We start from the raw sequence: 15,909 nt of genomic DNA on the forward strand, positions 1-15,909 counted from the left end.
CCACAGTGTGGCAGGCAAAGTGTGACTTTCAGTTGCCATTACTGAAACGTGGTGGGATCCATCCTTGAGTGCTGCAATGGAGCTGTCTTGGGCAGAATGACTGTGAAATGGTTGAGTTCTCAATTCTTGGTTGTCAGGAGTGGGGTCAGCAAAACTGCTACCCTGGTTTTTGGCAGGGCAGTCGTTGAACTGTTCAGGACACTGGCAGGAAGGGTCTCTGGGGAGTCAGTCCTGGAGGGCAGGCGAGTCCAGGAAGGCTGGATGCTCCTCAGGAAGGAAGTCTTAAAGGCACAGGAGCAGACTATTTACTATTTACTTTGAGAGTGAAAGAGCACTGGAAGCACAGGCTGCCCAGATTGGTGGTGGAGTCTCCCTGTATGGAGGTATATTCAAAACCCTCTTGGATGCTTCCTTATGCAACCTGCTGTAGAGAACATGCATTAGCAGGGGATTGGACTCTCCAGAGGTCTGTTTCAACACCTGCAGTTCTGTGATTCTGTGAAACAGGAGTGGAGTGCCAATCCATTGCGTTCTGCTTTGCTATCTTGTGGTGAGCAGTTTTTGGGGTGTGGTATGGATGACTTCAGTGGGACACAAATGCTTATTCCTCTGTTTGAATGTGAACATCTCAGATGGAAGACTTCCGTGTTTTAAATGTGTGTAGTAAAGATGGAAAAAGACTTCTTATATTCATTACACACATAATTGGGCAGTGCAGTAACTAATTTCGGGTAGAAGCATTTTGTGTTTTTTTTATTTCTTTCTGTTTTAGTCAAGTTTTTCATCCTTTCTGTCCATTATCCAGTAATGAGTTGCTGCTCTTTTGCACTCATTTGCAATTGTCTTAGTTATTGTCCTCCTTTCTAGTATGTTCTGTGTGAGTACTGATCTGCAATGGATTGAATTGCCTAAGTGATATTTAACTATGAGCCTTCATTATATGCCTAATACTTTGAATAGAGCTGTGAAGCTGCAGAAGTGTTAGTAACTTTTCCTGAACTGAGTAGCTAATTAGAATAAATGTTTGCATCTTAAGTTTTAGAGTTTTGTAGCTCTTGTGTAATTGACAACATGAGGAAAAGCTTCTTTGCTTTGAGGGTGGCAGAGCACTGGAACAGGCTGCCCAGAGAGTTGTCTTTTTTTAAATATATGATGTTACTATATGGCTCAAAATACCAGTTATAAACATTTATGAATAAATATCCTGCTGAAAGAGCCCTTATCAACCACTGTGGAGCACTCTGACAAATTTCAGTAGTGGTTCTCTAATATACGTTGTGGCTTAAAAGTTGTACACCTGGAGGAGAGATTTGTCAAGAGCAGGAGAAGAAAATAGGAGATGTAGGGAAGTGGCATAATGATGAAAGCATTTGTAGAAGATTACACTAGAAAGTGGTGTGTTGTATATTCTCACACTTGTACTTGAACTGTTTGAGTGCTTCACAGAAAGAGTAAATGAGTAGTTTAGAAGTCAAGGTGCTATGCAGTCATTTCAAATGAAAGTGTATGAAGCTTTCTGTTCTGAAAAAAGCAGAATGGTCGGTGTCTTCTCTTCTTCTGTGTCAGATGGATTGATTTTCCAGAATAGGATAGTTTTTTTTTCTTTTGATGATGTTGATGTTGAAATGTCAGATATGAGTCACAAAAACTGTTGAATCGCTTGGGTTTATCCAGTGGGATCCTGTTAGCTTTTAACTGTCTTGGTCCTGGAGTGTGTATTGCTGTTCTCCATGCGTTCTTTCTGCATCAGTAAGCATCTGTTGAATTACTGTGGATTTCACAAGTGAATTTATTAGGTTTATATTCCTTTTATTCTCTTGTTGCTGGAGATAATATCGTCCCAGATAAATATTTGTCCTCTGAAATAATGAGGTTAATTTTATCTCTTTGTTAAGAAAATTTGTTTCTGAACTTGCTGGTTGTGTTGACTTAAGAAACCAAAGCTAGTGTTTATGCAAAATGTTAAGATCAAGCTCTTACCTTGTGTGAATGCATCTTTTATGCTGTGTTTTAAGTAAAGTGGTTAAGAAAAAGGGTTAATACTTCTGGATAGATATATTTCTGTATTTAGAGTTGTAAATCTTTGTAGGATCCTTAATCTTGTTTATTTCTGATGATGCTAATTAATCCTTGAAGGAAAACATTGCAACCTGTTTTCACTTGTACAGTCGTAGAGTGCCCTCAGCCCCATGAAAGACCTTGGAATAGCGCGGAATCACAGAATGTCTGAGGTTGGAAGGGACCTCAGGGTCTGCCTCATCCAGCCTCTGCTCTAGCAGGGTCAGCCAGAGCAGCATGCCCAGGACAGTGCCCGGGCTGCTTTGGAAGATCTCCAAGGAGGCTCCACAACCTCTCTGGGCAACCTGTGCCAGTGCTCCATCACCCGCACAGCACAGAAGTGCTTCCTGGTGTTCTGAAGGAACCTCCTATACTGCAGTTTGTGCCCATTGCCCCTTGTCCTGGTACTGGGCACCACTAAAAAGAGTCTGACTTCATTCTCATTGTACCCTCCCTTCAGGTATTTGTAGGCATTGATGAGATCTCTGTGAGCATCCTCTTCTCTGCGCTGAACAGACCCAGCTCTTTGAGCCAGTCCTCTTAGGAGAAGTCCTGTGAGGAGCCTCAGTCCATTCATTACCTTTGTGGCCTTCCACTGGACTCTTTGCAGTATGTCTGGGTTTGGTACTGGGAGCCCAGAAATAAAAGTAGGAGTCAAGGTGCGACCTCACGAGTGCTGAGTAGAGGGGAAGAATCATGTCCCTTGACCTGCTATTTATACTTTGGCTAATGCAGCCCAGAATACCATTAGCATTCTGAGAAGCAAGGGCACCTTGCTGATTCCTGTTCAACTTGGTGTCTACCAGGCTTTTCTTGGCAGAGCTGCTTTCTGGATGGGTGCTCCCTGCCATGTCCTGGTGTCTGGGGTTGTTCCTGCCCAGGTGCAGGACTCTGTAATTATCCTTGTTAAACTTAATGAGTTTCCTGTCAACCCACCTCTGCAGCCTGTCAAGGTCCTTGTGGATGGAAGTGTGACTTTTATTAGGAAGCCACTACCCCAAGTTTTATGTTGGCCAAAAATTTTCTGTGGGTGCACTTGAGGCTTATGATGTAGATCATGGATGAAGTTGTTAAAGAGGACTGGAGGACTGGACTGCTGGGGAACTCTGCTTGTTACTTGTTTCCAACTAGACTTTTCACTACTGACTGCTATCCTCTGGATGTGGCCTTTCAGCTACGTTTTAATCCACCTTACTTTATGCCCATCCTTCGACAGCTTTTCCATGAAGATCTAATGGGTAACAGTGTCAAAAGCCTTACTGAATACCAGAAAGACAATGTTCACTGCTCTTTCCTCATTCATCAGGCTGGTGATTGCATTACAGAAGCTCATCATGTTGATCAGACATGACTTCCCTTTGGTGAATCCACACTGGCTATTCCTGATTTTCTGCTCCTTCATGTGCCTAGAAATGGTTTCCAGGATTAACTCTTCCATCACCTTCCCATTGATTGAGGGTTTGATTGAGGATTGAGTTGAGGCTCATTAGTTCTCCAGGTCCTTCTTGTGCTTGAAGATGAGTGACATTTACTTTTCTCCCATCTACAGAAATGTACATCTAATTTGTCCTGCGTTACTAAAGTGATGTGTGGGTAGAAGAAAATTGGAGATACATGTCAAAAGAAATAGTATAGCCAGCAGGAGCAGGGAGGTGATTGTCCCCCTGTGCTCAGCACTGGTGAGTCTGCACCTCAAGTACTGTGTTCAGTTTTGGGCCCCTCACTGCAAGAAAGACACTGAGGCCCTGGAGCGTGTCCAGAGAAGGGCAATGAAGCTGTGGGGGATCTGGAACACAAGTCTTAAGGGGAGTGGCTGAGGGAGCTGGGATTGTTCAGTGTGGAGGGGGGGGCTCAGAGGAGACATTATTGCTCCATACAACTACCTGAAAGGAGGTTGTGGTGAGATGGAGGTTGACGCCTTCTCTTGCGTAGCACGTGATAAGACCTGAGGGGAGTGGCCTCAAGTTGCACCAGGGAAGGTTCAGGTTGGGTATTACGAAAAATTTTTTCTCCAAAAAAGAGTCAGACAGAGGAATGGGCTGCACAGGGAGGTGTGGAGTCACTGCCCCTAGGGGTGTTAAAGAAATGTTTACATGTTGTACTGGAGGACATGCTTTAGTGGGGAAATATTGGGGATAGGTGGATGATTTAACTGGATGATCTTGAAGGTCTTTTCCAGTTTTCCAAACTTGGTGACTCAAAAAAACATTTTGTGAAGTTGTTTTCTTTTTTCAAAGCATTTGCATTGAAGTGAAGTTCATACATCGGCTGCTGTATACTAAAGAAACAGATTTGGATGACTGAGAATTTAAATACTTCATTGCAGTACTATTGCAATGGAATATACGTTTCTGCAATATTTTTTGTGTTTCTAAATCATATTTTCTTTTATCACTTATCCTGTAGAAGTTTTGGGACTAGCATAAGTTATAGAGGATGTTACAATATACTATTTTATAGTCTATTGAGTACAGTTTTAAATGCAACACAGTAGGGAAAAATAAAACTGAAGTGTATGGCTGGAAGTGTCTGATTAATTAGGAAAATAACTTTTGTATTGGCATATATCTTATAGCAGCCTTGTGTAAAGGACGACAAAGCTTGTAACACTTGAATGATTTTGACAGGCCAAATAAATACCTTAAAATATTATTGGGTGCATCCTAGTTCTACTTTGTAGTTTTTGTATACATGGTAGAGAAATATTCTGGATTTTATTCCTGAATAAAATTATTCTGTTAAGACATGGTAATACACAGAATGATGTAACTTCTGTTAAATCTCAGAGCGAGCTAAAGGTTGGGTAAATGTCATAAAGGGGAGATGAATAAAGTCTTAAGCATTTATTTTGTATAAACCATTTACTATAACAAATGATGCAGAATTACCTTCTGTCTTGCACCTTTTCCTGGGCAATATTAGGCATACTTCCATTTGCCATGAAGGATACATTAGGGAAAATGAGTTTGTTTACTGCACTTAGAGTGAGACAGTAAAGTTTTGTGTTTGCCTCAAGAAAGTAAGTTTTCCTGGGCACTTTAAAATGTATCAAAAAGTGTTAGAATAATATAGGTTGTTGAAAATTTTCCATAAAACATTTTGTCATCTGGAGGAACCTTGACAGGCTGGAGAGGTGAACTGGGAATTGCTGGAAAGAATTTTGTGAAGTTCAGTATGTGAAGCGCCAAGTACTGGGGAGGGACACTCCAGACATCAATATATGCTGGGGGCAACCCATCTGGAAAGGAGCTTGGCAGAGAAGGAGCTGGGACTTAGGATTCTTGCTGGACACCAAGCTGAACATGAGTCAGCAATGTGCCTTGCTGCTGAGAAGGCTAAATTTGCCTAATGCCCAAGCTGTATTAGGAAAGTATCATCAGCAGGTCAAGAAAGGTGATTCTTCCCTTCTCCTCAGCACTGGAGAGGCCGTACCTGGAGTGCAGTGTACAGTTCTGAGTTCCCAGTACAAGAAAGACTGGGACATACTTGGACATACTGGAAAGGGTCCAAAGTAGGACACCAAGATGGTGAAAGGACTGGAGCATCTTTCCTGTGAAGAGAAGCTGAGAGATATATGTCTGTTCACCTTAGAGAAGAAGAGGAGGCTCGAAGGTGACCTTAGGAAGTTTAATAGGAATAAGCACTGGAATCTGCACCTGGAATGAGGCAAATGTGGATATATGTTCAGATTGGAGGATGAAATGATGGAGAACAGCCCTGCAGAAGGGATCTGAGGTTTCTGATTGTTGGAAAGTTGAATATGAGACTGTTGTAGTGTAATCTCAAGTACTGTGTGCTGTTTTGGTTGGCACAATGGAAGAAGGACATAAAACATAAAACCTAGAAAATATCCAAATGAAGGCTGCAAAAATGGTGAAGGATATGTAGGACAAGGTGTATGAGGGGTGGCTGAGGTCCGTGGTGTGCTCAGCCCAGAGCAGAGCAGGCTGAGGGGAGGCCTCATGGCAGCTGCAGCTCCTCAAGGAGCGGAGGGGCAGCACTGAGCTCTCCTCTCTGTGACAATGACAGGGCCTGAGGGAACGGTGTGGAGCTGTGTCAGGGGAGGAGCAGATGGGGGTGAGGGAAAGAAAGGGTCTGCACCAGAGGGCGGTGGGCATGGAACAGCCTGCCCAGGGTAGTGGGCACGGCCCCGAGCTGATGGAGCTCAGGGAGCATTTGGACAGTGCTCTGAGAAAATGGGTTTGATTTTTGGGAGGTCCTGCGTGGAGCTGGGAGTTGGAGTTGATCCTTGTTGGGTCCCTTCCAACTTGGGATATTCTGTGATCTTAGCAATGTCTATAATTAATGAAAGAGAACGTGAAAGAAGACAGAGCCAGTCTCTTTCTAGTGGTGCCCATTGCCAGGACAAGAGGCAATGAGCAGTGGAAACAAACTGGAGCACAGGAGGTTCCCTCTAAGCACGAGAAGCACTTTCATGCTGTGCAAGTGATGGAGCATTGGCACAGGTTGCCCAAAGAGGCTGTGGGGTCTTCTCCTTGGAGATCTTCCAAAGCTGTCTGGACGTGGATGGCCCTGGATGCCGTCGCTGGGGTCGGAGCAGACCCAGAGGTCCCTTTCCACTCTGTGACTCTGTACATTGGTATAGAATAAGAACAAGAGCAGGCAAGTGAAACATAATGGACTGGGTAGAAGTTAGGTAGCAGAATTTGCATTTGTATACCTTGAATATTTTAATATCAGCTTCATCAATATTTTGTTTTATAAACAAGTCGTAAAGAAAATTGAACAGGAGGACATCATTATAGGTACATATTCTTTTTGTAAATGAAAATATTGATAAATACATTATTTAAAATTTTACAAAATGCTTGACCTGATTCTGTACTTTAAACTAATTAAAATCACCATTTGGCTGTATCATAGAATCATAAAATGGTTTGGGTTGGAAGGGACCCTTAAAATCATGTAATTCCAACCCTGCTGCTATAGGCAGGGACAACTCCCTCTAGACCAGGTTGCTCACAGCCCCATCCAGCCTGGCCTTGAATGCTTCCAGGGAGGGGGCATTCACAGCCTCACTGGACAACCTGTTCCAGTGTCTCACCACTCTCACAGTAAGTAATTTCTTCCTAATATCTAGTCTAAATCTACTCTCTTCCAGTTTAAAGCCATTTCTCCTTGTCCTGTTGCTACCTGCTGTTATTAAAAAATCTCTCCCTAGCTTTCTTGTAGGCCCCCTTCACATACTGGAAGGCTGCTGTAAGGTCTCCTCAGAGCCCCCAGCTCTTTCAGCCTGTCCTTGTAGGGGAGGTGTTCTATCCCTCTGATCATCTTTGTGGCCTTCCTCTTGACCTGCTCCAACAACTCTGTGTTCTTGTCTTGAGGGCTTCAGAACTGGATGCAGTACTCCAGGTGGGGTCTCACGAGAGTAGAGGGGCAGAATTACCTCCCTCAACCTGCTGGTCACGCATCTCTTGATGCAACCCAGGATATGGTTGGCCTTCTGGGCTGCAAGTGCATGTTGCCAACTCATGTTGAATCTTTCATCAACTGACACCCCCAAATCCTTCTCCTCACGTCTACACTAAAGCCATTCTCCACTCAACCTGTATTTGTGCTTGAGATTGCCCTGACCCAGGTGCAGGACCACGCACTTGGCCTTGTTGAACTTCATGAGGTTGGCATGGGCCCAGCTCTCAAGCCTGTCTGGGTCCCTCTGGTTGGCATCTCTTCCCTCTAGTGCATCAACTGCACCACTCAGCTTGATGTCATCTGCAAACTTCCTGAGAGTGCATTCGGTCCCACTGTCCATGTCACCTACAAAGGTGTTAAAACACCGGTCCCGACATCTATCCCTGAGGAATGCCAGTCACCACCGGTCTCCACTTGGACACTGAGCTATTATCTTTTAACCTGGAATACTCATTTAAAATGAGTAAGGGAGGGAGGATTGCGTTGTCATTTTTGTGGCGGTTCATGAAAGATGGGAAGATGAGCCTATATATTTAAGCATACACATCTGTTACAGAGTTATCCATGACAAGATTAGTTTTCAGTGGCAATGACAATTAAATCAATCTGATTATCTTCAGGCTGAATTCTCGTGTTCCTCTTACTTTTAGTCAGATAATAAAAAATGTACAGTTGAGATTTCTAATTAGAATTAGACAGTCCCCTGGAGCTTACTTCTAAAAGGTAAAGTCTAATTGCAACCAGAATATTCAAGTCAAGTAGTGAGGAGACAGTGTTATTTCTGGGGAATGATTCTAGCTACTGTGAGCAGCTTGAAATGAAAGGGTAGTACTTCACATGATTTGTGATTGTAGATTAGGCAGGTTATTTCCAATACTAGATTATGCTGCTTTGCCTGTAAAGTATGGATAGTTTTAAATTAATCTTTTGGTGGATTAAGGGGAGGTGAATTGCTTGTAAAGTTATTTTCTTGGAAATTAAGAAACCAAAAGTTAATAGTCTCTAAAGGAATCAAGCATTAAGTTCTAAGTAAGATATCTATAACAAAGCATGTGTCTCACAAGTGATAGAATTATCTCTCTGGAACAGATGACAGAGAAGAAGAAAGAAAATTTATTAACTGAAAAAAAGTGATGGAAAATAAGAAATAAAGTAAATTATCAGATTTTGATTAAAATAACCAATTTCGTAGGTATTTAGGGATGTGACAGGGGGCTGCTATGAATTGGGACCTAAAGAAGAAAGCCGAGAGAATGTGTAAATCATAAGCATGGGGAAGACGAACCCAAAGTCCCGAACCACTGAAACTTTTATCTCCAGATGGTTCTCTTGCCTCCACTGTTCTGCCTCCGGTAACCTTGCGTGGGAGACAAAATTATTCCCCACAGTTTGCCCTCAGCAAACTATTTCATATCACTACATTGTGAGATGGTTATATATGTGGTGATAGTCGGTAGATCTGAAGAGTGGGGAAGGACTAGATTAATGATACTGTCCAGTAGAGCAGAAATATTGTTTGAGTGAGTGGACAGCAGCATTGAAGCCTTGGCATGAGATACTGAATTAATGCAACATTTCTCTTGAGAGAATCTGTTCTGATGCAAGAATGGGACAGAGGGAATTGGAGATGTGTTTTTGCTCCTTCAGTGCCTTTCAATCATCTAGTTCAGGTGTTAGCTTTTTAAGAAAATCATTTAAAGAATTGAAGAGTGAAATTAATTTCTGGTTCCAGGAAAAAAGGACAGGAAAAATGTTCAGCTTCAGTATTTCAGAAGTAAGTAGAGAAAGAAACTCAAAAGCATTTTCAAAAAGATTCCTATTACTATTGTGGCTAGTTATAATGTTAGGCCACAGGGACTATACAAGAACTGAAAGGGAATTCAGAATGAAAATCTCTGCAGCAGTTGCCCCAGAGCGGCACAGAGAGAACAAGCCCTAGCTCATGTCACACCTCCCTTCAGCCCTTGTCTGCATCTGAACCACTTTGGGCATCTTCCTCCTGCTCTGTTCTCTGGAAAGGGAGGAGAAACCGTTCTGCAGTTTGCCCCATCCTTGGAGGTGCTCAAGGCCAGGTTGGATGGGCCCTGGGCAGCCTGAGCTGATGGGGGCCAACCAGCCCATGGAATGTGATTGGAACTGGGTGGACGTTAAGGTCCCTTTCAACCTAAGTTGTTCTATGACCCTATGATGATGAATTTAATGTAAAGCACAGTGTATGTGTAAAATGTCGTTACTGATAATAATTATTTATTAAAATTTGTTACCTTGCACTGTGCAGCCATATAAACATCTTTTTTTTTTATTGTTCTTCAGTATGATCATAGCCAGTGTGTGTCATAAATATACATCATTTTGCTATTTAATTGAAGATATGGCCAAAAAGGAAAAAGTTTCTTTCTCTCTTGCAATTTTTATGAGTAGTCTGCCAAGAAATCAGCATGGCTTTTTTGTTTTGTTTGAAGGAATGTCATCATAATGAATAGCCCAGTGGTACCAGTAATAAGTCTTTGATTTGAGCTCCCTCTGACAGTGACACCACGAGGTTTTTTTTTCCCATTAGCAGTCTCCTACAGATGGCTTTTGCTGCCCTTTGAGGGACAGACCATGTCCAGGATCTCTTTCTTGCGAGGAATCCGAGTGGAAAGCCACCAGATTTTTCTAGCCCAACATGTGTGTCTGTGTTCACTGCTCACCTTCTGCCAGGAATGTAGGAAATGAATTTTGAAGACTCTGGAAATCAAATCTCTCAGCCTGAGAACTTATTAAAAGACTCCTTGTATCAATAGCTGGGCAAGTGATTGCTACTACAGTTCTGTAGGGTTAATATAGGTTGGAGTAAGAACTTAGTGCAACAATTAAGCTTACTAGGACTCCTGGAAGCTGTAGAACATCTTAGAATTTAGGCAGAAAATCTGTTGCATTTATAACTACGAGAGAATTAACAGATATGCAACAAATCAGCAGGCCTAAGTGCTACCTATTGGTTCTTTGTATCAGAATATTTTGTAGGATTAAAGAATGGGAAAACCCAGGTGACAGGAAAAATAACCTGTAATTACTTGCATTCTTCAAAGTTCTTAATAAGCAGTTAGATAAAACAATGCAATCCCAAGTCAGGACAAAAAAGTCTGAAGTGTTTTCTGTCCTACCTGGCAGTTCTTCATGTGAAATACAAAAATACAACTTGATGGGCACTGCACTGTCCCAGGAGCTTAATCCTTTTAGAGGAATGAATGTCTTTGCCTCTGTGACAGTAAATTTAATATTTGTGTCTTCATGTCTCCTTTTGTCTTTTCCTGCTGCACACCACTGTCATTTAATAATTAAGTTTTGAAGTACTTCTTGGTTTAAATTTTGCCATCTCCTCAACAAGATTCAGTTACAGTGCAAGCTCATGTTGTTTAGTGGGGGGAAAAATTTAGCAGTGGAAGCTCTGAGACACAGAAGATTCTCAGTTAATGCATTTAATTAATTGGGGATGAATTTGGAAAAATTTGCCTCCAAATTTGCATCTTTTTAGAGATCTGTTCCCAACTAAAGATTGTTCCCAACTAAAATGACCTCATTGGGATTTCCAATGTGTGAGAAATACGACATGGGATGAATAAATAGTTGTGGTATTCAGTGGTAGGTCAGAAAGTGAGCATCGAGGAATGATTACTGTGGAGAAAATAATATGGCAGCAATTCATATATAATTTCTGTTTACTTACTGAAGGAAACCTGCTTTTTTTTGTACTGTGTATTTGTTCAATTGAAGAGTAAAATTTCATAACATTTAAAATCATGAAAAGGAGAGTAGCTCTTATAGGATGGCCCTGTTGCACTGAATGTCTGCATTAAATCTCACATTAGTGGAAATCAGAAGTGAAAAGCTAGTTTAATTCACAGTGTCATATCATTTGCAGAATATAAGCTACCTGCCTACTTGAAGATAAGCTGAGCTGCGTTTTTAATTCCACTGGCTATACTGACTAGATCTTCATTACCCATCTTTATTACAGAAGCTTAGACATTTTACTCATGTAGGCATAGAAAATCAGCTGTCTTAATGTTGAACCGTATCCCACATTAGTGGCGTGAGATGAGTGTAGACTTGAGAAAGATATGAGAAAAGCAAGCATGTGTAGGAATGTCTGCATACCTTCAGTTTGCACCTTCATTATAGCAACCAAGGCTCTGTTACACTGATGAAACTCCAGGTGAGAGCAGCAGAACTATTTGGCGCTTACTGCATGTGTGTTATTTGGATTTCCTGCCCTGCTTTGAAATTCTGTGTTGGTGGCTGAAAAATTACTGCCTATGTTTTTCTATATCCTAACATAATACATGTAAAAGGGATGCAGTAATGGTTGCAGTGCCTGTTTCTTCGCTTTGAACTGATGAGCTTAGCAAGCTTGCTTGGCTACAGTGGAGACACAAAGCACCTATGCTACATTTAGGAAAAGCAGCTTTCATTATGTCTGGCCATATCAATGTCAGCAAAATGAGAAATAGCATCGGCCCATCTTCTGGTAGTTCATGGATTCGAGGGAGAGCCAAGGCTGACTGCTGAGCATCAGCTTGTGTGTAAATCACTTGCACGATCAGTTTGTCTGTGATGGAGACTACCACTGCAGTCATAACGGTAAAAGGAAGATTACTCTTGGATTCTGAGCATAATCTGTTAAAAAACGTATAAAAATCATGATACTTGTACTGTATACACATTTTCATCTGGGCATCATCAGTTTCTCTTTTCATTTTTACTAACCTATAAATACTGCTTTATATATTCAAAGTTATGCTGTTTTCCAGCCAAGACTGGTGCTCTTCAGTAATCGGCTGAGTATTTCCACTGTGTATATAATAAAGCTTCAAGATTGTAAAATGTTATTGTAGAGCAATCTTGTTTATTAAAAACAGCTCTTTATGTTTCATAAATCAACTTTGAAAGGGGGGAGAAAATGGTTCTATTGTGAGGATATAAAACGTGATTTTTCTCCCTGTGTTTCCAGGTACTCCCATTGGAAAACAGAATGAAGGACACCACACGCTTCCCACTGGCACTGAACATTGGCATGGGGATCGTTATGACCTTGTATATCTCACTAGCCACTCTTGGGTATCTGCGCTTTGGGGATGATATCAAAGGCAGCATAACATTAAACCTACCACAGGATCAATGGTAAGTGTGAATGTGACTCCAAAGCCCTTAATCTCCACATGTAACGTGCTGACAAAGTACTAAAGACTATCACCCAGTTAGGATTTATAGCTCTGTATCCGCCTATGACTGCATGCATCTGATAACTCTTAAAGTCAGTGTGCAGTTTTAATGTTTTCCAGAAGTTCTGTTTAATTGTGTGATTCCAATGATAAATACATGAAAGGATCGTAAAATGTGTCGTGAAGGATGAAGGGTTTTTTTGGTTGCTAGAATTCTCATTTATCTGTTATTTTTTCATTGTTTGTAGGGTGTTACTGCATAAACTTCATTTGACGAGGTTCTGTTTCTTGAGGCATATTGCTCATAATATATATTTAATTGTGGCCTTTCGTTAGGAATTCACATGCATTAATAACCAGAAGTCTTCAAACACTGAATCCCTTTCTGTCTGTATGATGCATCTGAAAGGGAAATTACTTCTGTTCGCGATAGCACGTGGTATTAATCATTGATCACATTGGTGAAACGTTTATTTTAAATGGCAGCTCTGAGTTCCTTTGTTGAAGTTGAGATTTATTTGTTCTCTAAGATGAGTTCTGTTAAAAGAAGAGAAGGAAGAGGGATGCAGAATAAGGCAAAGTTGCTCGCTGTCTTTTTCTGTTGCTTTTTGTGAAGCTCAGGCAAATAGGATGAACTTTATTAGCTGCTGTCTAACAGGGCTATTCAAATACGAATTTTCAAATAGCCCTTGGCTACAGTGCAGATGTGATGATATTTATCCTCATGCCTTTACAGACCTAATACAAAGAAAGAGATAATAAAAGAGATGGAAACTGGTGCTCTATAAGGTGGGGAATTGACATTATAAGCTAATAGCCTCGGAGCAGCTGCTCAGGGCTCAGATGTAGAGATAACAAATAGTCTGTTTTCCTTCTACCCTGGATGGTATCCCAGAGCACCAGGCAGAACTAGGAGAAGCAGCTCAGGGTACACCCATGGGTTATGATGCACGATGTTATCTATAGCTTTGCAGTACTTAGGGTCTACTTGAAACGTTATTGCTGAGCAAATGTGTGCAATTAACTGTGCTATCAAAACAAATTTGCAGTGAACCATATGTTGGTATTTTGTTATTTGGTCCTCACATAAAAGCCAATAAGTGGCTGGATTGAATGCAAGAAGCAGAGAAGTTTTTTATAAGTAAGTGGTTGTGCAAAAGAGCTTGGATTGTAGCTGAGCAATGAGATTTGGTTTGTGTTTAATTTCAGCTGGGCAATCCCTGTCTTCCCTGATAAAAATAACTGACATTCTTCTGCTTTCTGAGTTTTATTTGATGTGTGTGCAAAAAAGCTCTCCAGAAGGTGTATATGGACCCTATATCAGTTAAGTCTTTAAGCTCAGTTCAAATAAAGGACTGCTCCTACTCTGGCCAGGTCAAAGCCTCAAGATAAGAGACTTTTTACACTTCCAATTTAGAGTGTGTTTTGGAAGGCAAAATGTTCTTCAGCATACTAAGTAAAATGTGGGGTTTAAAATATTTTTTATTTTTTGGTCATCTTTAACATCCACTTCTTTATGAACTCAAAGGATTCTATTTTAGTACATCACATTTTTTTTTCTTCATTTACATACAGTTATTTATCTGGTTTGGAATAAATTAATAATAACTTTTCATGTCCATGGAGTTATGTAGAGGAGCTGCATAATTGGTTCCCAATTTTTTTCCAGTAAGAAGTGAGACAAAATCCCAAACGCAGACTGATGAGAGGTGCACTTTTGACTTCTTCCAGAATCTATCAATCTTGTAGAGTTTTTTTTAAAAGGTAACCTATGGACTGTCTTTATCTGATTGCACTGTAGCAGCAAATTGCCAGTGAATTCAATTTAGTAATGCAGAAAATTATTTCCTACATTGAACAATATGAATCCCTGTAGAGTGAGAAAATTAGTGTAGTGGAGACACATTCTTTAAGCTCCTGTGTATCTCAACGTTTGAATCCTCTTGTTGAAGCTCTCTTTGTTTTTATTTATTCATCTATAATTTATTTATCTATTATTATCTATTATTTTATTTATTATTTTTTTGTAGAGTTTAGGGGTGATCTGAAGGCTGAGCGTTAAAGGTTAACTGAGGGTAGCTGGAAAGTTTTTTGCTTTGTTTTGTCCTGCAAACTACCCCGTGTCCATCCCAGTGTATGGGATCTGAGCAGTGATGCAGCTGACAGAAGTGTGCCCATCTCTTTTGTCTGAATTTCTTAAAGCTTCTGAGCAGCCAAAAAAAGGGTATTACCAAAGCAGTGGCTTCTAAATTACACGGGGACTTTAATGGTGTAATAGTTTTTTCTATCCCTTTAAAATACACCTTTAGGACTTGGTGTAGCTGTGTATGATGATGGTCAAATATTTGATACCAATAATTTAGTTTCCGTTAGCCACAGTGAAGTGAATTTTTCTTCTTTCCACAGATAGATACTCGTAATTACTTCTGTATATTTGTTCAGATAATAAAAATTACTGACTTCTTTTTGTTGTTTTTAGCAGTCCTTTGTTATCATCAAAACTCAAAAGAAAACTTGATGAACTGTCTTGTAGATGTGAGAGGAGAATCATTGCAGGCTGGATTGATAGGGCTATTAAAGCTCATCCACTACATTCTTCTGCTCAGAATCACTCCAGCGTAACAAAACCATGACTGGTGTATAGCACATCCTTCAAAATACTGAATGATGGAGACTGTAATCCCCCAGGCAGTTATCTGGGACAGCATTTCATTTTTTCTTCTGTTTGAAGGCCTTTCCTAACACTGAAATAAACCTCACTTGCTGCTATTTAAGCCTACTTGTATTATCGCTTTTGTTTGAACGTGGCAAAGTGTTTCAGCCTCGTACAGCAGTCTCAGTTTTCTGAAGGAGTTTGTTGTACCTTCCCTCAGTGTTACCTATTCTAGACGAAACAGTCCTCACCTACAAGCTTTCCCAATAGGTCATACTTTCTAAACTTCTAATTAGTCTCATTATAGTTTTCTCTCAAATAGTTATATATTTTTTTAAGTGCAGTTCTACCAAATCAGTGCTTTCCTAGTGCTGAACATTTGACGTGTGTTTTGAGTATGCTTCCTTACAAATATTACAGGATACTGTGCAAAAGGTAAATATCACAGATATGTTCTTTAATTTATCCACCTTTTCTGAAGGTTTTATTTCAGTTTAAGTGTAGTGTCTCATATATCTCATTATGGAATCTTACCCTCTTGTTTTTCCAACACTTCCT

General features: G+C 40.6%; 1 protein-coding gene across 6 annotated transcripts in view; it reads left to right on the forward strand.

Annotated features, from left to right (window-relative positions):
* The window catches only part of SLC36A4 (solute carrier family 36 member 4), a 105,363-nt gene that overhangs the window by 33,405 nt on the left and 56,049 nt on the right, over window positions 1–15,909 (forward strand). For all 6 annotated transcript variants that reach the window (XM_417200.7, XM_015280400.3, XM_040671939.2 and 3 more), the window contains one exon: window positions 12,488–12,657. In XM_417200.7, coding sequence (XP_417200.5) covers window positions 12,488–12,657 — 170 coding nt within the window. The remainder of the gene's footprint in view (window positions 1–12,487; window positions 12,658–15,909) is intronic.

This window comes from Gallus gallus, chromosome 1 (assembly GCF_016699485.2).
Source record: "Gallus gallus isolate bGalGal1 chromosome 1, bGalGal1.mat.broiler.GRCg7b, whole genome shotgun sequence".
NCBI lineage: Eukaryota > Metazoa > Chordata > Aves > Galliformes > Phasianidae > Gallus > Gallus gallus.